The sequence below is a fragment of the Hypomesus nipponensis genome, chromosome 19 (assembly GCF_054491055.1).
Source record: "Hypomesus nipponensis isolate SF chromosome 19, ASM5449105v1, whole genome shotgun sequence".
Taxonomy (NCBI): Eukaryota; Metazoa; Chordata; class Actinopteri; order Osmeriformes; family Osmeridae; genus Hypomesus; species Hypomesus nipponensis.
In genome coordinates, this window is record NC_140379.1 from 13,386,865 (window position 1) to 13,408,305 (window position 21,441).

The 21,441-nt window shown below is 47.3% G+C and overlaps 1 protein-coding gene across 4 annotated transcripts; it reads right to left on the bottom strand.

Annotated features, from left to right (window-relative positions):
* Positions 1-251: 251 nt before the first annotated feature.
* Positions 252-21,392, bottom strand: ano5b (anoctamin 5b). 4 transcript variants are annotated; one of them, XM_084681778.1, is made up of 22 exons: positions 21,109-21,392; positions 16,352-16,399; positions 14,213-14,280; positions 11,274-11,381; positions 9,450-9,518; positions 8,991-9,089; positions 8,559-8,744; positions 8,262-8,381; positions 7,905-8,020; positions 7,416-7,550; positions 7,114-7,219; positions 6,476-6,536; positions 5,871-6,022; positions 5,444-5,518; positions 5,115-5,343; positions 4,790-4,965; positions 4,406-4,503; positions 4,058-4,188; positions 3,691-3,896; positions 3,277-3,479; positions 2,917-3,022; positions 252-2,587 (listed from the first exon to the last, which is right to left on the bottom strand). In XM_084681778.1, the coding sequence occupies exons 1-22, from the start codon at positions 21,182-21,184 to the stop codon at positions 2,363-2,365; spliced, it is 2,793 nt and encodes a 930-aa protein (XP_084537904.1). In that variant the 5' UTR covers positions 21,185-21,392; the 3' UTR covers positions 252-2,362. The 4 variants fall into 4 exon arrangements, with proteins under 4 accessions (XP_084537904.1, XP_084537906.1, XP_084537905.1 ...); XM_084681780.1 differs by lacking the exon at positions 21,109-21,392 and adding an exon at positions 17,673-17,953; XM_084681779.1 differs by lacking the exon at positions 16,352-16,399.
* Between the last annotated feature and the right edge of the window lie 49 nt (positions 21,393-21,441).

The following is a 21,441-nucleotide window of genomic DNA, read 5'->3' on the forward strand; positions in this document are numbered from 1 at the left end:
TATCCCTGTGTGATCAAAATGAACCAGGATAGCATGATTTTGTCCATAACAATATCTGGACAGACCATATAACAAAAAAAGTTTATTAAATTAATCTCAACTTAAATAATAAAACACAGAGCAGACTCAATACCAAAGGCTCCTCTGATAAAAATGAAAATTTATATGAAGGGTTAGACCACCATCTGGTGGCCATCAGTGTTGAAGCAGTGTTCAAACGTACTGTGTTCATTCATAAAAGAACAAAAAACTGTTATGTTTCCTTATTTATTGGTAATATTCAAACAACATTCTCTGTCCATCTGAGTGCTGACGTTAATAATATTTGTCTTTAATGGGACTAGACAAACAAGCACAATCTAGCAATGCATGCACCTTTAAGCAAGACAATACACATCACATACATTGGATGTCAAGTAGAGAGAAAGCGTTAGTGACCATGAAACGATATGACGAACATGCTTTTAAAAACGTTACAAGAAAGTGACATTGCAGTATATATGAGACACTGCTGAAAAAACAGATGTTTAAGGCTTTGGTCAGTTGGTCCTGTATCTACCTCCTCACAGATACAACCTCTCCCCTCCCAAGCATGTGTCTGCATATGGCTGAGAGGTGTGTGTGTATCAGACACTGGAAGGGTGGTTAACCTGAGATAGAACACATGTAGCAGTGTCACAAGCCGTATTCCAGCCGTGTGCTAGCTAAAGCACTGGACCTGCTAAGCTTATTCATTTATTTGAAATATGTGGTGGACTTAAGCATGTGGATAATCTGATTGTGTTTCTGAGCAATAAATTATAAGGTGAATTGTATTCATGTTATATAGTTGCATTAACTTCATATAGCGTACTTTACAAATACAATATGTACAACAAGCTAATTTACAAACCACAACTCCCACAATCAAGTCTGCCTTTAATCTGGAGATTCCTTGATATGCACACTCACATGAAAATTTAACTTCCTGTCTGCCGACCAGCAATGCAGGAATCTTGAACACATTTATTATAATTTTTCAGCAATCTAATCATGTCTTAACTGCAATTAGAAAAATATCCAATAAGGTTTCTGTGTTGAAAAGTAAACAGTAACATATTGTCCTCCTATCTTCAAGTCTTGACTTAACAGTCCACTGACAGATACACCTGGTAAGAACGGTGAACTTCAAAGACTAGCAGTAGACACATTGACTGTTGCTTGTTTAGGATGAGTGGTCTGACTAAGACAGGACAGATATGTACGAGTGTATATGCCTACCTTCAACATGTCTGTGAGTGTATATATCGATTCACCACATTGTCAAAAGTATATTTTGGTCCCATTAACGACCGTCAAGGCTTGGAGTGTAAACCAGCTAGCAAAAATCCTTTTCACTATGGCAGTGAGTGGGTCTACACTTCAACACTTTTGAAGTAGCAGACATTCACGATGGCAGAACCCAGAGGGAGATAACGGTATTTCTTGGTTCTCAAACAATTTCAGTCAGGATCCCTTTTCCAAACTGATAACCACCTGCAGCCACCCCCCCAACCCCAGCTTAAGATCCACTGACATGACCCCTCACTTTGGCTCTAGAGGTCCATACAGCAGCACATCCTTCCACCATTGTTGTCTCTTTCCCCAGGCTGAAGTCACTGCTTCTTTACTTAGAGTTTTGAAAGCAACATTTTTCTAAACATTGCACGCATTGCATTACTGTCGCCCACCTACAGCCCGATTCAAACACATTGCATGCTGTAGCTACCATTTGGAGGCCAATAAAGGGATTTCGTATTTAAGATATTACATTCTATCATAAATTTAGTTTATCTAGGTCAAAGTGCATGGCAGATGCTAAGAAAGCCAAAGCATTTTGCTCTTTGAAGGCAGTCTCTGTTGAATGTATATTTAAAATAATACGTTCAATGATTATATCATTTATGATGCAGTTATGATATGGAGAACACAATCTCTTTTTTATCAAACCACTGAGTCATCATCATCTGATTATTTCAGACTTATCTAATTGGCACATACTGTACTTCACCAGGCTTACTGCGGGCCACAATCAGCAACTGCTCCTCAGGATTGCACTCATTTAAAAAGCTCCAGGAATCATTCTCAAATTAATCGAAACTGAAGTGAGGATGCTGCCTCAAAGCAGGTCCTAATATAGGATTCAAGTTTGGCAACTACTTCACAATCGTTTCACAGAAGAAACTAAATGTAAAAAAAATGAAAACGAAATAAGAAAAACTGAAGAGAATATATACCGTTAACCTTATTAGGGAAGCCCTTTACATGTGATCACGCATTGTCAGCAAAGGTGAATTCAGGGAGACGCAGAAAGATTCCAAAGGGTGGGGGTGGGGGGGGGGGGCTACAGGCACTCGGACAGCACTTCACACTTGTCTGAGGAGGAGCTGAGATGGGACGGGGGGTCGACGATGAAGCTCTGGCTCAGCTGGATCTTCAGCTTCTCCACCTCGTAGTTGTGCAGGTACTCCTGGATCAGGTAGCGCTCCCGCTTGATCCGGGCCTTCACCTCCGACGGCACGTCAGGGATCATCCACGCCACGAAGAACTTCACCACAAACACCACGTGCTGGGGTGAAGAGGAGGGAGGTGAGGTGGAGGAGTGAGAGGAGAGGAGGACAGGAGCGGGGGAGGGGTGAGAGGAGGGAGGAGAGGTGAAGGAGTGAGAGGAGGGAGGAGAGGTGAAGGAGTGAGAGGAGGGAAGGGGGAGGAAAGGAAAGGAGACAAGAGATACAGAATGGGTGTACGGAGGTATAACAGGATTGGTCAAGACTTATTTACTAACCTATCTGCACAATTGCTTATTGATTGATCGACTAAGGGCACTTTGTCACCACACACTATACCAAACAATCTCCCACAGCACATTATGTTAGGCTTTACCTTGGTGTGTCTTACCTCCATTATGATGATAAAGGCTAGCTTGGCGGCCAGAATGTGCCAGAACTGCATGGTGTGTGCGTACTGCTTGGGGTGTCCGGGAGGGTAGCGATAGTCTCTATACCTGAACAAACACACACAAGAACACAGTCAACGCACACAATCTTCTCTCCAAACCAATGTGTCAACACCTTTTATTTTCTTTTTCCAATGAACGCAGGTACCTAAAAGCAGCTGCTGATCGAAACACTGATTAACTCAACAATAAGGGGACATTGTGCCGCTCTCTGTGTGTGCCTGAAAGTGTTGATATGAGGCTCACTCAGCACTGGGTCTGTGTGGGTCAGTGTGTGTGTGTGTGTGTGTGTGTGTGTGTACCTGCAGGTGGTTATGGTCTGGTTGTTGTACCAGGCCGGACTCTCCCCCTCCTCTGGCTGGCTGTACAGGGGGATCTGGGAGATGTTGTACACTGACAGACTGTTGTTGACGTAGCCACTCATAGATGCCTCCGGACCGTCATGGTAGGCGTACAGGTAGACCAGCCGGGGAATCATGTCTGAGGTGAAGGCCATGATGAAGGCCTTTGGAGGGGGGATGGAGAGAAAGAATTAGACAGAAGAGAGAAATCACAATATGCACAGGAGATTATAACACTGAGGTCATAGACTATAATGCACGAGGGACATCAACCAGTCCTGTCCTTCCTTCCAAATACATAAGTGACTACAGACAAGATGGCCACCCCCCACTCAAATGAATGACTACAGACAAGATGGCCGGCCATCGACTTACGTTGGTGACTACAGACAAGATGGCTACCACGTTGAGGATCTCCTGCCAGGCTCCGATGTTGCGTGCCTTGGCCGCCACAGGCCGTCTGAACTGGGTGGTGAACTTCCAGGCGTCCACGCGCACCTCCAGGATGTTGTTGCACAGAGCCAGGAGAGGAGCCAGGGGGAAGGAGGCCACGAACAGGGTGATGAAGCCAAACTGGATGACTAGAAGTTTGAAGGGGAGGAGGGAGAGAGGGAGTAGGGAGAGGCGGAGGGAGAGAGAGAGAAGGGAGGAAAGTACAGAGTTAAGGAGAGAGGGAGGGAGTGTAGGAAGGAAGTGTGTGAGAGCATGACTCCTCTGCTACTTGGGGGAGCACCATCCTCACCCATCTCCAGGTACTCGTAGAAGAGGCCCAGCTGGGTGAAGTTCAGCAGGTCATGGTCCTGCTCCCAGCGGCTGTACTGCTGCTCAGGGTGGTTACGGGCCTTCCTGCTGCCCCACCAGTTACGCATCAGACTGGAGGAGGAGGGGAGAACAGGAGGAGGGATAGGGGTAGGAACAGGAAGGGAAGGGTTAGACACTATGGAGAAAGTAGCCCATCTGAAATAAGGGTATTTTGCATGCCTATCTATGATCTTGTGATCCCTAGTGTTAATGCCCAAGCTTAACGTGTCTAATCTTCATAGTAGACAGACAGGGGGAGTGAGGAGGAAGGGGGTCTGGGGTGACTCACGGCAGCAGGGCTTCCTGGATGTTCCCCCACAGCTGCTTCCCTACCATGACGATGACCAGCTGGGTGGTCAGCTCGATCAGGCAACCTCCTGGGTCACACTGGGGAACACAGACAGGTCACCTAAACTCCCTCCTGCACTCTACGCTCAGCAGTACAGGTATGAGACAAACTTTCAAGACTTATTTCACTATCATTGATCAGACTGGGGGTCACAAACAAATGAAGATTGACATTAGGAAAACTTCCAGAGCCAACAGCCAAGACATTTGATTGAATGAAATCCATGATGAAATTGAACATTTTCTCCACTTGGAATTTTGACCTCATCCTCTAACCTAGGTGTGGGCTAAACCTACAGAGAGTGGAGCTGGGGTCAGATCTCACCTCCTCGTTCCGCAGTTTGCTCCACCCAAACATGTAGGTGTAGTTGCCAGGGTGACCCACAAACTTGCCCTTGAAGAAGGCCACATAGAAGCAGGAAGAGTAGTAGTTGACAAACTGGAAGAAGAACATCTTCATGGTGAGCTTGTTCTCGTACTCCAGGTGGGTCTTGGGAATCTCTGAGATGTACGGAGAGAGAGAGAAGATCAGTCACATAACATTTCTACTTCTGATCAAAGATATTAGATTCAGTGGGACTACAAGTAGAAGGACAAGCCCTGTATAAACCCTTCTTATGGAAGCGACAACAGCAGGAACATGGCCTCACCGAGGTCAGTGATCCAGATGGCCACCCTCTCGTAGAAGAAGTTGAGGATCATGATGATGACGAAGTTGATGCAGGAGGCGGTGACCGAGGTGGCGAGCTGCGGCGTGATGAGCGAGCCCAGCAGCTGGATCTTCCTGGTGGGGCTGTCCTTCATGATGCTGGCGAAGGCCGCAAACACCGCCAGACGATAGGCGATCACGCCGATGATGCAGGCCACGATCAGAGACATCTGGAGAGGACACACACACACAATGTACCGGGAACCTCACTGAGGACTGCTGGTATATCTAACACACACACACCATGTCTCATGTATTGTACTAGTTTACCCAGAAGAGGACAGTAGCTCCAGACAGACAGAAGCGTGCACACTTGCTGGTGGCAGGGAGATATGGTTCCATTTCCTGTCCAAACAAGAAGTTCAGTTAAAAGGCAATCCAAACCCACTGTTGCACAAATGTAGCATCTAAAGATCCTCACATGCCATCAAATTAAAGCAGTCGAACATAAACAGTTTATTCTATACAGTCTATTCAGTGTGAGAGCTTTGCTGTAGTCTAGGACTGTTTAGGAGTGAGCATACTGACTATATACCAAGCCATTATTTGATAGTGGGCATATGGGTGGTCCTTGAGGGCATACAGCACATGCAGACTAGACCCCTGTGTGAGCGACAGGCCCTGGGCCTGGTTAGGAAGACTGCTGGTACCTGGGTGAGCTTCAGGCCCTGGGCCTGGTTAGGAAGACTGCTGGTACCTGGGTGATCCGGTTGAGCCTGCGGCCGGTGCACTTGATCTCAAACTCGGGCCGGATCATCAGCTGTTGCTGCTCCTCCTCAAAATCCACCAGGTCCCACTCATACTCCAGCCGGGCCTGTCGTCGCTTCCAGAACTCCAGGAACAGGGTCACTAATCCACACACACGGACGATACAGTACACAGTTTAGTACCCTCCCTGCAGAGCTGGGCTCACACTCTTTAGGAGGAGGGCAAGGGGGGCATCAGAACAGGGCAGTTACATTCATTTAACAGCCTGGAGGAGACTGATGAAAGAGTATACTCTGTGGGGCTGCTCTGGGAAGGCTTCAGGGCTTCACTGGGGACCAGGCAGAGGCTCCAGGCGGAGGCTCCAGGCGGAGGCTCCAGGCGGAGGCTCCAGGCGGAGGCTCCAGGCGGAGGCTCCAGGCGGAGGCTCCAGGCGGAGGCTCCAGGCGGAGGCTCCAGGCGGAGGCTCCAGGCTGTGCTGTGCAGCAGTCTCCCCAGCAGCCATCTGCCTGCCTCCCAGAGCAGGCTGCCTCCTCTCTCTTAAACAGGTTCAACTCTGTCCCAGACAGGGAAGCAGACACACACACACACACTCACCCCAGATCCCCATAAAGATGGCAAAGAACACCGTTCCCTCGTTGTCAAACAGATGGGATTGCTGGAAGAGAGAACAAGGAAGACAGCAGGGTGAGTTTCTTAGCAACCCGGAGGAAGTGACACGCTGTGGCTTGGCAACAGGGAGCGAGACACACTGCAGTCTCAGCATGCACTGTCTCTATGGGCTGTTTGACTGACAGGTCCGGTTCCAACAATGACTTCTATCAGAGTTGTCCTGAGCAATATGGAGAAAATGGAGAAGGCAAATCCATGGGATATTCATTTAGAGCACTAAAAAATCGAATGGTATGCCGAATATTGTATGATTATTGATGTTGAAATTGTATTAATATCATATCAGGAGTGGGAATCCTTCCTATTGATCCACTGTTCAATAAAACATCCAATCAATCTGCCCATTGATTTGACAATTTGATCGCATCTAGGGAGTTTGAAAGAGGTGAGGAATATAGGAGAGGGGAGGGGGAGGAGGAGGGTGAGAGTAAAGTGTGATGGGGGCGGGGGGAAGATACAAGGGTGAGATGTGCTGCTTCCACAGGGAGGGGTGAGACAAAAGGATGAGGGTGGTGAGGAAAGGGGCTGAGCGCCTGTGAGGTCAGTGGGCCATGTGGTCTCACCCAGGAGGACAGGCAGGTAGAGTTGAGTTTCCAGTAGCTGCACTTCTTATCACAGAGCGGACACATCACTATACTGCCTCCAATGTCTGCATCACAGATCTCTTTACTGGGGCGACAAGAACAGAACTAGTAAAAAGAAACACTTTTACAGACCTCCAGTAATACTGGATTGTGTGTATATATAGTCTTTTTATGCTGTGTGTGTGTTTGAGAAAGTGAGACAATGAGAAAGCCAGTCTGTTGTGGTAAATGATCCCTAGCGGTTGAAAAGCTGCTCAACTCTGCCCCCTGGTGGTTCTAACCTGGACATGTTGTCGTCGTAGCTCAGGACTCCGTAGGTGAAGCAGATGACGCCCATCACCGCAGCAAAGAACAGCATCTCCGTGTAGAAACCCAGCCACGCAAAGTAGATACCTATCTTCTCCCCATAGTACTTCCTGTGGGCCGCACAGATGGGTAACAGCAGTGTGGGTTTAGAGTGGCACTTTCTCTTGAGACATGATCCATTCTTTTAAACTGGATGAATAACTAAGATACAATGGAGGTTAGATGGAGATCTGGAAATGTCCAGGTCCAGACAGTAGAAGTTCTACCATGATTATGGTTCCACCCAGACACTGACCCACCTGAGTTGAATCACCTGCTATAGATCTGCAGATTAGCACAGCTCTCTGATGGGTGCCATACACTGACTCAGTGCATGGCTAAACAAACCCATGGTAGTACTTCTTCTGTCAATCTGACCTCAGATCAGATCCAGCCCTCCGGTGACCCCTGTGATGCTGTGTCACCTGATGAGGTTGAGAGGCTGCTCTTTGTAGAAGCTGAGGAACCCGGCCCAGTGTCTGTATAGGTTGTATCTCTCACTTTCACACTCCGTGTTCCTCGCCCTCTTCCAGTATCGACACTGGGAACACGGGAAAGGAAGGTAGCAGTTCATAAACATTGCTTTGTGAAGTTTTGTTATGTATATGGGAGGAAGGGGACTGCTTATGCCACTGTCTTGTTCTTATTCAGAAGACTTCACAGATGATGACTAGAATATAGTTTGTTCACTTACTTATGACAAACTGCAACTTACAAATTGTGAGGTGGTTTATATAAGTGTCTGCCAAAAAAAGTTCAGGTCAGAAGAGTTTGTTTATTACATCATGAAGCGGGAAGGCGGCAGCGTAAGTCCCGTTGCTAAGCAACCGCTTGATCCCCTTCTTGTCCTTCTCCTTACGGTCCTCCTTATAGTACGGACAGCGGGCCAGGATGTAGTACACCTGGACAGGAAGTGACATCACTGGTTGACAACACAAAAGAATTGGACAGAGAGAGAGAGAGAGAGAGAGAGAGAGAGAGAGAGAGGGAAGTGGAAGAGGGGCAGACAGTGTTCCTCAGTGTTGAGGAAAACACCCGTGACCTCTGACCTTCCACGTGGACGCTGTCGCAGTACTCACTATTCTGTTCCTCGTGGAGGGAGGGAAGAAGGTCTCCTTGTCGTTGATGAGGAAGAAGTCGATCTTGCCCTTGTCGAAGGGCGAGGTGAAGTAGTCTGGCTCGGGGCGCATCACCCTCTCCGGCAGGCGGAAGGGGCGGGACAGCCACTCCAGGGGAACTTCCTGGGTCTGGATCATGTCGCTGGCCTGGGGGGGGGGGGGGTGGGGGGGTGTCACAAGTTCAACATTCATCTGAAATAAACATTTAAACATGGATGGAAAAATGTACATTGTGTTGATGACCACTGTGGTATTTGATTTCCTAAATGAAAGGGGCTAAATGAAATAAATGAAATCCTAAAGGAACTGAAATGGTGACTTTCTATGGCGTGAACAGGAATGTTGTCCGTACACCGTGCAGGAGAGCCCTGGCGTGGACGTGAACAGGGATACCTTGAAGGGGACCTTGATCTTCAGCACGTCTGCATACGTGGCCAGGACCTCCCACGGAGCGTGGACCTTCAGGAAGTACGTCTTCCCATCATCAGAGTCCTGGGGAGGGGGAGAGGGAAGGGGGAGGGACAGGGAGAAAGGAAAAGATGGGGGGAGGGAGGAAGGAAGAGAGGGAGAGAGAGTGGGAGTAAGAGAGGGAGAAAGATTGTGGTCGGGATCTCTTCGGTTCCAACCGACACAAGTTGCAGTATGATTATGATGACACACATTCGATGTATTTGACCATGAGCAAAGCCCTTGTATAAAGGGCTATACAAATTAAATGAGATTAGATTAGTAACTGCGAAGATGAAGAGCTGATGAGTGGCCCTCCCCTTTAAAGGTGTTTTAGGGGAAAGGGCTGTACCTGCACAGCAACCCCACTAGGGGGCGCCAGAACACTAAAGTTGAGTTGCTTACCGATTTATCCTCAGTCTCCAGCTCCAGCCCTGCCTTGAGGAGGTTGGCCTCAAACTGCTTCCTTCTTTCCTACACACACACACACACACACACACACACAAACATTTTTAACTTGTACTCGCTGTGAATTGCATTATTGGCTTTCCTCCAGGTACACTCTAGCACTTTCGAGGATCATGTTGTTTAATTGCAACTTGTTTAACTTCATGCTCTTGTGGTTCTTCCCATTGGATTGTTTGAAATTGTGAATTTGCATGTATGCTTCATGTTTTGGCTATCTTGTTGGCTATCTCGTTGTTTATGATCATTGACCTATACTCCTTTTGCTCTTTCATGTAAGTCGCTTTGGATAAAAGCGTCTGCTAAATGATTAAATGTAAATTAAGTCCCAAGGCAAACACATGCATTGCCCTCTGGGTCCAGGCAATCTGTCACTGTATCTCTCTCTTCTTCCATCCTATCTTCCTTCCTTCTCCTGTTACAGTTAACTATCTCCAGCCATTCACATTGTGGCAGACTGAGTATGAAAGCAGAAGTGTTGTGGTTCTGTGTCCAGCGCCTCCCTGTGTGCCGTGTTGCTAGCTGTGTTCTGTTCTCCTCTGGCATGGTGGTGAGGGGAGGGGAGGAGGTCACCAGTGCTGCTGGCTACACCGGGGCCAGGTCACGGTCCCTGGCTTCCCCTGCCTCAGGGAGAGCTTGCTCCACTCAACACTCCACTTTGATTGTGTGGCAGCGCTGGCCTTTTGTTTTCTATCCCTTCAAACACCTTACATGTTTACCTAGCTACTCTCGTACCCCCACTGACCCACATTATTGTATCTTTGTGAGTTCCTTGAGTCGTTTCTTAAATTGTTCTTTCAATACATTGAGACTGATGGTTGGTCTTGCAGTTCAGTCACGGCCTTTGAGGTGGGTTTTGCAATGGTTCCCAGGAACTAGGTTAACTGTGGAAAAGCCTGGCAATGTGATCAAGCCAAAATCAGCTGAATCAGCCAAACTAATGCAATAGCGCATCTCAAGACAACTTCCTGTCAACCACTTCCTCCCTGCCGCCCTTACTCTGCCCTGAACGTGAGTCACCTTAGAATACGTGACTTGGCATCACATGACACAGAGCTGAGTCTTCGTGCTGTGCTTGAGCTTAGAATCTCAGATCTAATCACACAACTGCAATCTACACAGAGAACATTCTGTAGTTTCCTTTCAAGAGGTTTCTTAAAGAAAGAGAGGAAGGAAGGTAGCCTGTTGGGCCTGCTCTATGGTGGTGGGGTGGGTGGGTGGGGTGTTCCCAGTTGCAGTCATCCCTTTCCCAGAAAGCCACTCTATTTCTATAGAGACTACAGTTTAGCCCTGGCATGATTTTGATCTCTTTCAGGTCAGCAGACTGTTCTATCTACCAGCAGCTGCCCTGGCTAAGGCCTGTCCCTGGGTTATATCATGTTCATATGAACTCTGTCAGCGTCCACAGGGTGATTTTATTTCCACTCCAGTCTGTGTGCCCTGGGTCTCTGTGTACTCACAGGGCTGTCTGTCTCTTTGTGTGTTGGTGTATTAGCTAAATTAGACCTCCGGGGGGTTAACTATTTAGTCGCTGGTTCTTGGAATGGGCAGACGTACAGTACATAAGCATGTACACAACAGCACATTTGTTAATCATGAGCAGTATCTCAAGACCCGATAAAGTATCCAATGTCCCGCTCGTGTGTAGGAACAGCTCAGTTCGAGGCCCAGCAGGGTGATGCAGTGTTTGAAGTGTCAGAGGGGGATGAGTGCCGGCGTTGTGGGTCACCATCAGTTGTGACACGAGTGAGACGGTGGACTCACCTGCTTCTTCTCTCCGTCCCTGTCGTCGACGTAGGACAAGACAAAGTCGATCCTGCGGACTCCGTCCCTGAAGAACACTGTGTCTTTGTTCTGATTCAGATTGTCTGTCTGCAGGGGAGTCACAATTCCATGTTACTAACACAACTAGCACATACACACACACACTAACCCTAGCACACGTCAACAAACACGCGCTGGGAAGCAAACACACACCACTCGAACACTAACACACAATCACAAAAAAGTTACATGAATGTTTGATTTGGTCTGAAAGATCTGTGTGTTTAGAAAGCGAGCGGAGGCGAGATCAGAGTTATTTTGAAGCAACCCCAGCAAACACGGGGCAGTGACTTTGGACTCCCTCCAGTGACTGGTAAAGGCCAGGCCTGTCATTATACTAAACTCAGCCAAGACTAGGGTGCACAATTGGACTTACAGTACAGAACCAGAGTCTGAAATGATGTTGTTTTGGCCTTACTGTTCACCATCTATATATGAACTCCTACCATAGCGAGCTCTTTAATTCAAAGAGCAATACCATGATTACAGAGCTATCGTACAAAATGGAACATTACAAACCAGAAAGAATTCAAAGTTTGGATTTAAATTTTGCAAGAGCAGCATAACTCCCATTGCCCAACTGACCGAGCCACTAGGGACTGGCTGTGACCTTAGCCTGGGTTGAGGAACATGTCTCATCCCTGTGGTGCCTGGGTGTCAGACCAGGACCCACAGGGAGCCAGAGGGAGGCATTAGTCTGCCTTTCTCATGGTCGCTTCGTGGTCTCAGAGTAGCTGTCTACACCCCTATAACACGCCCACAGCCTGGCATCTGGTTTCTGCTTTTATGGAGGTAGAAACTGAAACAAACAGCCACAGGCTGGTGCTCGAGTTCCCCTAGCTAGCAGCTAACAACATCTGTGCTATTTGGACTTGTTTGTTTCCACCCTCCTCATCCGCTTCCACATTGTTAGCAGAAGTCACCACACTCTCTCTCCTGTGTCCCCCCACTTCACATTCTGGATGTGGCACCGACACAGAGCCTAGACCCCGCAAGACAGTGCTCTTGTGTGTGTGCCCACAGCGAGCTACACACCGCACTCTGCCAGTTAAAATCTTTATTGGCAGCTTCCCTGAGGTTGAGGCTGGGCTGAGGGGGGAGGAAGGGGCCTCGGACAGAAACAAGGAAAGAGGAGGGAAAGAAAGGAAAGGAAAGAGGTTGTAGCAGAGAAGTCTAGAAATGAAGAAAGGTCAACGAGGAGAGAAGGAGAGGTGGAAACCAAACAAAAAAGAAGAGTATGGGCTGAGGAGTCAAGTGGAGCAAACAAAGAGAGGAGCAAAGAAGAGAGGAGAGAAGAGAGAATAAAAGTTGTTGAGGAACACAGGGTGGAGCACAGGAGGGGGGAAAGGCCTGTAGTCATATCCTGTAAAATAACTACGGTTATATCACAGGAAGTGGGTTGCCAGGTAAAAAGGTTGCCAGATGTGTAACACCAAACAAAGAAAAAGTCCACCCAGCTATAACCCAGCCTTCAGACCAGAATGGTCAGTCAGTCCGTGAGTCAGTCAGTCTGCTCCTAGCCTCCAGACCCCCTCCATGGGTGTAAATGAGAGACCCTCTGCACCTGCTCCCCCAGCAGGACTCTCAGACAGGAAAGAAGTGGGTAGGAAGCTGATTACAAGCCTCAAAATGTTGTTCAACATTTACATGAAATACAGGGTAGAGGAGAAGTGCTTGTGATACACGTGTCAGTGAGACAGCAGTAAACACACTTCCAGTCAGTCAGTCAGTCAGTCAGTCAGTCAGTCAGTCAGTCAGTCAGTCAGTCAGTCAGCTCTATACTGCTCTAGGTGACACTGTTAACCTGTCCTGTAAGAACACATCCTCTGGCCCAGACCATCCTCTGGTACTAACACTCCTGGACCAGGTACATGTGAATATCTCTCCTGAACAGTAAACTCATCTTTAATCAGTGACCAGTGTACAATTGGTAATTGCTTTTTAGAAACACACACCAACTTCACTAAATGACTCACATGATCAAGTGACAGAAAGTATAAACATATGAAATACATCAAGGCTTTAAATACAAAAGGGTAAATCCGTTGAATGAATAATTCATTTGGTTACAGAGAGGCAGTGTAACTGTCAGTCTGGATGTAACCATAGGGAAAGCTAAATGTTGCCACGACAGGAGTTTGCAAGAGACACATCGATCTTCTTACTGTGCAGCGCAGTGTTAAGAGTCTGATGTCACACACACACAAACACACGCAGAGCAAAACAACCTCCTGCTGTACCTACAGCTCTCCTTATCACGACAGAAGCCTCAGTATTGCATATTGATCCCAGTGGAGAAGGGAGCAAGAGTTCAACCTCCGCCAGACAATCACTCCCTCCGCACACTGACACAGACCCTGGAGGGCAATGGTTCATTCATGGCTCCCATGATAACCCTAGACCTTATCACGTAGGCTAAATAAGCTGCATGCTCTGTGCTTTAGTTGCTGTTGAAATGTCATTGAGGGCCAGCCAGTCAGGCACTAGTGGGTCAACAAAGACAAAGTCTATGTCGTGAAACAGGAATACAGATGAACACTCCTAGAGGAAATGACATCATGATGAAATCAGTGCTGCTGATAAGCATGCAGGTCAGATGAGGGATGCTGTGTGGACGTCTGGCCTGCAGAGGTGCAGGGTCCGGGGCTGTGGAACGGCCTGGGAAGGGGGTCTGACTGGAGGTGCAGGCCTGCTGTGTGTGTGTTTGTGTGTGTGGAGGGAGTCCTTGCTTCTGGCTCTGTGTGTGTGTTCATGTGTGTGTGTTTTGGTCTAGGGTTTCTTGCCTCTGTGTGTGTATGAAGTTGTTACATGTATTCCTGAAGCAGACGTTTTAAACACACGTGTGTGTGTGTGTGTGTGTGCATGTTAGGGCTCCTTACCTCTGTGTGTCCAGGCAGCATGTTCCCTCGGTCAGCCATGGTATTGATCCCGTTACCGCTTTTCTCATCTGGGTGCAAAACAGACACGCCCCCCCGCAGGGTTAATAACACACACTGAGGATGACTGTTATCCAAATGACTAAGACTGGGAGAGAGAGCAAGAGAGAGAGAGAGAGAGAGATTACGGGTTAGTACGGATAACAGAATCATCATTTTATATAAAACTCTCTGAGGTTTAATCACTGAATCTGGAGTATACAGTCATTTCAGATTCATACCTAACTCAGTCTTTTACATGGCGAGACACACCACACACACACACACACACACACAGCATTCTTGCAGTTCTCTCCCCCAGTCTGGCAGTGGAAATGTTCTCATGTGTCAGAGGGGCTGCTCAGAGTAATTCTCCTCCTGTTTCTGAGCTCTGGGAAGCAGCACTTCCTGTGGGGGAGGATGGGAACATGCAGAAGAGGGGGGAGGGGCTGCAGCCAGGCCTCCCCTGACTGGACACACTTCACCCTTAAGAAACAACAGCTCTCCTGGGATTGGATGAAGGGCATAGTTTAAAATCCAGAGGTGTGACGGACACCACCGTGAGCCAATGAGAGTCCAGAAGGTGTGGGCCGGCTGGCCAGCTCCAGGGTACGGAGGAGGGCAGAGAGACTCAGGCTGGTGGAATGCTGCGTTAGCAGAGCAAAGCTAGCTGAGGGGGTTTCCTCTCTGTGTGAGGTCATGTTGACTGTGCTGCTGCTGCTGCAAAGCAAACAAAATATCATGGCCAGTGGGCCCAATGACCATGAACGTCCTGGTAACCAGACCAGCTGTTAACACAGGCGAGGCAGCGTCAAGGATCCCTACCCCCCCCCCCCCCCCCTCAATCTCTCTCTCACAAATTGAGAGAGACACACATGTGAATGGAGGTACACACAAACATGAATATAAACACACACACACGCACACGTGGATGCAGATGAACACACAGCCTTCTGTTAGCATCTCCATTAAAGGATACATATAAAACACAGGCTTGCAGTGGGGCTAACACACACACACACACACAGTTCTCTGTGATGATGATGATGACGTAACACCAAAACACCACCTTCGTCCCAAACTGGAACACATTTACATGAAGCCCAGCTGGAGGAGAGGTGCTTGTGATAGACACGTCAGTGAAACACCCACTTACAGTAAACACACCTCCAGCCAGCCAGTCAGCCAGCTCCATACTGCCCTAGGTGACACTGTTAACCCCATGATGAGGGAGGAACAGTAAACTCATCCATTATCAGTTAAAAAAAGGAGACCTGTGTACAGTTGCACATTAGAAACACACACACACACACACACACACCAACTTCAGTAAGTTCCAGTACTTGACATGACAGTGTGAATCAGCAGGAACATGTAGGCTAATCATGTCCTTCACTGTGCCACATGGAGAACAATAAGCTCATTGAACAATGCACAGTTCTTCAACAGCAAGCGAGTCTACAGCAGGGTAAAGTGTAGGCAGTACAGGTGGGGGTGGGGGGGGGGGGCAATGGGTGATAGGTGTGTGGGAGGAGGGTAGAGAGGGGGCTGGAAGGACACAGGCTCGCCAGGGTCTTGCTTCATAGAGGAGATGATGGTGGATAAACCACACAGCACTCGCTCAGAGCAGCACACTCCAGCAAGATCAAACAAGCCCAGGCCAGGCCCAGGCAGCACCACACAAGCCAGCCAGCATTCTATACCCAACTGAGCAAGTTCAGGTACACACTATGACAGCAGCAGTAACACACTGTGACACCAGCAGTAACACACTATGACGCCAGCAGTAACACACTATAACATCAGCAGTAACACACACCAGCAGTAACACACTATAACATCAGCAGAAACACACTATGACACCAGCAGTAACACACTATGACACCAGCAGTAGCACACTATGACACCAGCAGAGGAGAAGAGACGAAAACAAGAGAAAGAGAATATGACAAATGAGGAGAAAAGGAGGAGGAGAAAAGGGAGACTAAAAGTCAATCAAAAGTAGGAGAGCTTGGGACGAGGGGAGGACAGAAGGAGGGGAGAAGGATGACAGGAAGGGTTTGGCCAGACAGGGGTCACATGAAGCCTCAGACCTGGCTGTACCTGAGGAGAGGGGGGTCATCCTGAACGAAGTCAGCACGGCCACACCATCTTCAGAGGAGACACACACACACACACACACACAGAAAGTTAGGGATATAGTTAGTCAACACAGCCACACCATCTTTAGAGGAGACACATATACACCCACACACCCAGAGAGTTAGGGAAGGTTTGGGAGAGTTAGTCAGCATGGCATACTCCTTCTTTAGAGGATACACACACACAAACACACACACACACACACGGCAAGTTGGGGAGTTATAGGGAGTGGTTTTAGCTGTGCACACAAGACAGCAGAGACCAGAATCCCACGTGTCCCAAACAGAGCTGTTCATTCTGGTCGGGAGAAACCAAGTCTGATTCTGTTAGAGCGCCCCACCTGCCCTGCTGCCCTCAAACACAACAATCACATGTCCCTGCACAGGAAAACAATGGTACCAAACAGAACCACGCGTGGTCGTAGTCCTCAGTCCTGTTGACGTGGAGTTACTGCAGTCAGGCAGGAGAACTGACCTTGAGGGTTTAGGTTGGTTGATGGGCAGTTCTATGGGCGTTTGTGAAGCCCTCTGTGACATGCTTGCGTGTTAAAAGGGCTATACAAATACATTTGATTTGATTTGATAACTGTAACTTTCAGCATTTTCCAAAAAAACGTTTCTGCTTACTATAATGAAGGACCCACAAGGCAGCCGGGACTATAAATAGCATCATTGTTTAACTTAACGAGTCACGCTGCTCACATCAGAATGAGTCGAACTACAAATAATCAGACCTCTTCCCCACTGGGTTGAGGAAATGCTGACGTTGTGCACATTCATGGAAATCACAAATACGATCAGACAAGATTATAACTCGCTTTACCGACCACGCATTGGCCTGAACGTTGACCTACAAAACCATTCTCCATTTAAAAAGACACAGTCAAAGACATTGTTTTGGATCAATCTCAATCTGTGTCCAACCTTGCAGGTCTATGTGACCCCTACAACCTGAGACCTGACCAGAGAGGGACAGATTGGGAGCAGAGGTCAAGGTCCTGCTGTAAGGTTAAAGTGGAACTGGAAGCCATCCAGTACAAGCACACTGTTATCACTAGACTTGGACGCAGAATGACCTTTCGTTGTTAACATTTTTATCTTCTCAGTACAGCTGAAGTCTAAACTAAAATAAGAACATTCCAGCCGGACACATTTTTTTCTTGAGGAAAGGCTGAGCCTCCATCCTAACCTATACAAATGAAGCATATCATAATGAATAAAGAAATTGACAATGAAAGTAGACATCTTGACTGTCACAAGAGCACTGTGGAAAGACATCTTACCTGCCACAGAGAGAATCAAACTTCCACAAAACCACTTGATTTCATAAACTGTGTGTGTGAAGCGCCTCCGTCATACACACAATAGCTGTTTATTTCTCTTGAGAAACTGGAGCCCTCCTCCTTATCTCCTTATCTCCAGGATACCACAGTCCCAGTGGAGCCCAGGGTCTTGACGAGGTCCGGAAGCCTGAGCAGCAATGCTCCACAGCTCCCCGGGACTCGGCAGGTCATGGAGCGGCTAGATAGGACGGCTCACACTTTATCTACTCATGCACACACAGAAAGTATCCTCCTTCTTTTTCTGCCTATCCTCTCTCTCTCACTTTCTTTCTCTATATCCTTCTTTCTCTAGCTCCTTCTATCTCTCTCTCTCTCTCTTACTGAGGCCTCCCCATCGTTGTCCCATGGTTGCGGCAGGGTTGTCCCAGGGTTGTCCCAGGCAGAGCTCAGTCTATATTCAGATGCCGTTCCCCTTCCCTGTCTGCATGGACCAACTATCAAAGAGACCTTACAATTACAGAGCCAGTTTCCATAGCAACGGCCGGGCCTCCCCTAGACAGTGAGCCAAAGCTGAACGCCCTCCCCCCCTCCCTCCCTCCCTCCCACCCCCCTCACCTCCTTGCCAACCCAGACAGAGAGCTCCAAACAAGGAGGTCCAAACTTCCTCAGGGAGAAAACTCTTATTTAAATCGCTTTATGTGGAGTAAGCGCTGAAATGAAAAGACATGATGTGCATGCTAGCCTTGGTTTGTGTGTCTAAGTTGACCAATGGGGTAATGGGAACTGCACGCACACTCTCAGTAAATCTCCGACCAGGGAGCTTGAGGTTGATGGCACTTAAGCGTAATGAATAGCTGATGTTACCAGGGGACACAGAGTGAAGGTGGAGGATTACACCCCTCTCACCATCACATTAGTGAGCACTACTTTGACAGCTCTTCCAACTCAGAGCCTATTCAGTGTCATTGTCCAGATTGTAAGTCATAGCCTACTCTGTGGTGGAGCACTCTGTATTGAGCCACCAACAGAAATCCAAACCACATAGTATTCAACCCTTGTGTTATCTTTGGGTCATTGTGACCCTTCAGTCATTGACAACCCCCCCACGTGTTGCGCCAACTTTACCTCATACAAAAATAAAATGAAGCATATTCTTTTAATCGTTGGGCTGTCTCATACCCCCCACAGCACAAAGGTTAAAAGAAAATACTTTGGTTATTTGGTTTTGTATTGGGTAAAGTTGTCGCAGCACAACGATGGGGTGTTGGGTCAGTGTGATCCAAAGGCAGCACAAAGGTTAATTAGTTTGAGTCATTTTGCTGTTGAAGACAAAGGTTCTTAAAGTGATTGTAGTATTAGTTGATAACTAGCATGAAATGTAACCAATTCTGACATAAATGTGTCATTATTGAAAACCCCCTAAGTGGCTTTGAAAGATCGCTTATTCTCCTGGCCGCACTGAGCCCTCTGCAGGCTGAGCCAAGTCCTTAGGTGACTGTCAGCCAGGCAATCCACACACACAAACACACACACACGAGGTGAGGTGAGGAAAGAAACTGTTTCCCGGCACACCCCCTCCCTCCCTCCCACCCCCCCACCCCCTTCATAAGCCTGACGGTTTGGGCAGAGCTGATAACAGCCTGGACAAGGCTGCTGGAAGGAGAGGCTACTCTGTAAACATCACAGACAGCCTTTAGTAACAAGGGAACCCTCATTAACACAAGCACTAACCGAGACATTTAAACAGAAAGGGACACAAAGGAACCAAGGAAAGATTGTCATTAAATTAACCTGCTTGGTTTACTCCTCACTAAATGTCACCATTATCACTGGACAAGAAAAACAGGTCTTCTCCTCAGAGAGATAGAGTGCTAGGGTTAGGGTTCTGGTTATTTACTGTTATTTACCTCAGGCTGTTCTACATACTGTAGCTTCCATCCTGCTAAAAAGGTAATCTGGATAAGCTTTCTGTTTCAAGTTAAAATGTTAGTTATTTGTAGTCATGTGAGAATTACTCAACAACAACATACTCATATCTAGTGGTATGTGAGAAACGATTATTTGTTTCACAATGCTGAACTCGTTTGAATAATTGATCCTCGATTCTAACCCCAAACAATCTCGCTATGAAAACACAAAGATGTTACTAAAGGGGTATTGAAACAATGACCACAGTTGAAAAAAACATCCATCACAGAAGCTGTAGAAAGCTGGTCACGGTTTGTCGAGGGTCATGATGAGACTGCTGTAGAGACCAGGGTGTGGTCAGAGAGAGGTCTAATGGTAAAGTTCTCCAATTTATCTCCATGCACTGCCAACTGGGATCATGTATCTCCATATTACAACTACTGCGGTAAAAGTCGGGGTGACTGTACCATCATTAATTCTTAATGAGTTCATGGCTCAGGAATATTTTCCTTGCGGAACTCATGGATAATCAAGTTTGGAGATATTGCAATTCTATGACTCCCATAATGCTTAGGACTGGCCCTTTCTTAATTTTCATTTTCCCTCTCTCTGAAAAGTGAGAAGAGTTTGAAAATAGTTTATGTGATGGGTGTCCGATGGAGGCTGAGACTCATGCTATTTAATGTGCTGTGGAAAGTCCTAGCAGTAACAAGGGAGAGCAAGCAAAGTGATTTACACTGTACTAATCAGGGCTGTCTTTAGAGGGGAGGCCTAGCTGTAGACCCAGTGCTGGCAGGCTTCATGCAGCATTCCTGTGTATTGATGAGAGACTAACGTGTGGAATAGCCTCATTTCTGTAAATAGATGGACGGTGGGCAGAGAAGTGACGACTAGCCAGTATCAGTATCAACTGGAGCCATCCATCATTAGGACTTTGAATCACACCTGGAACACATGTAATCATGAATAGTGAACACACGCAATATAAATCAAATAGGCTATTACAGGTACGCCTATTGTAGTGGGGTGGGGGGTGAATATTTTAGTGTGTCAACATTGTACCAGTAAGCAGTGCAGACGGAGCGAGAATACATTCTGGGAGTATCAATTAATTCGTCAAAAACTGCATTGACTGGGCCGGTATCGTGCTCATGACGTCACCTGGTTTAGACTATGATATGCGTATTTAATCGAATCATTCCATGGGGTTATAATAAGATGGAGAAAGTTTCCCACACGTGTTACATCACTCTTTCCTAAAAGTAAGGTTATTAACATTGATGCATGCAATTGCATACTCTCAATATCACCTATTTATCAAAGCTAACTGTATGTTCAAAAGTTACTGGGTTTATAGTATGATAGATACGATTACAAGATAAGAGGATTGTCTGTTTGAATCCCAGTTGAATTGCGTCAACACAGTAGCCAGATTGCTTTGAGCACATTGTAACCACGTTCCGACCACATGCCTCCAATGCAAGAACACATAAGCAAAGTAGCTTCGTCTGTACCTCGCCTACTTTACCTTCAATTTGGGAGTCCGTGGCGCTCTTCATCTCTATTAAAGTTTCATCCCTCGCCTTTCCCGTTATCCGTTTCATCCTGGCCGACGGACTGTCGCCCTTTCAAGGATTGAAAAGAAAAGCGCGTGGACTTGACGGTCCCTAATGAACCCCGAATCTTTCCAAGCCGAATAGACGCCACTTTAATATCGCGTCGCAGTGAAGGATCCTCGCCGAAAGTGCCAACTCTGATATACATTCCCCGGTAAATCTGTTTAGTTACAATATGTTCTATTAAGATATTGTCACCTATGTTGATAAAGGGGAGTGGTCAACCAAGACTCATTTTATGTCGG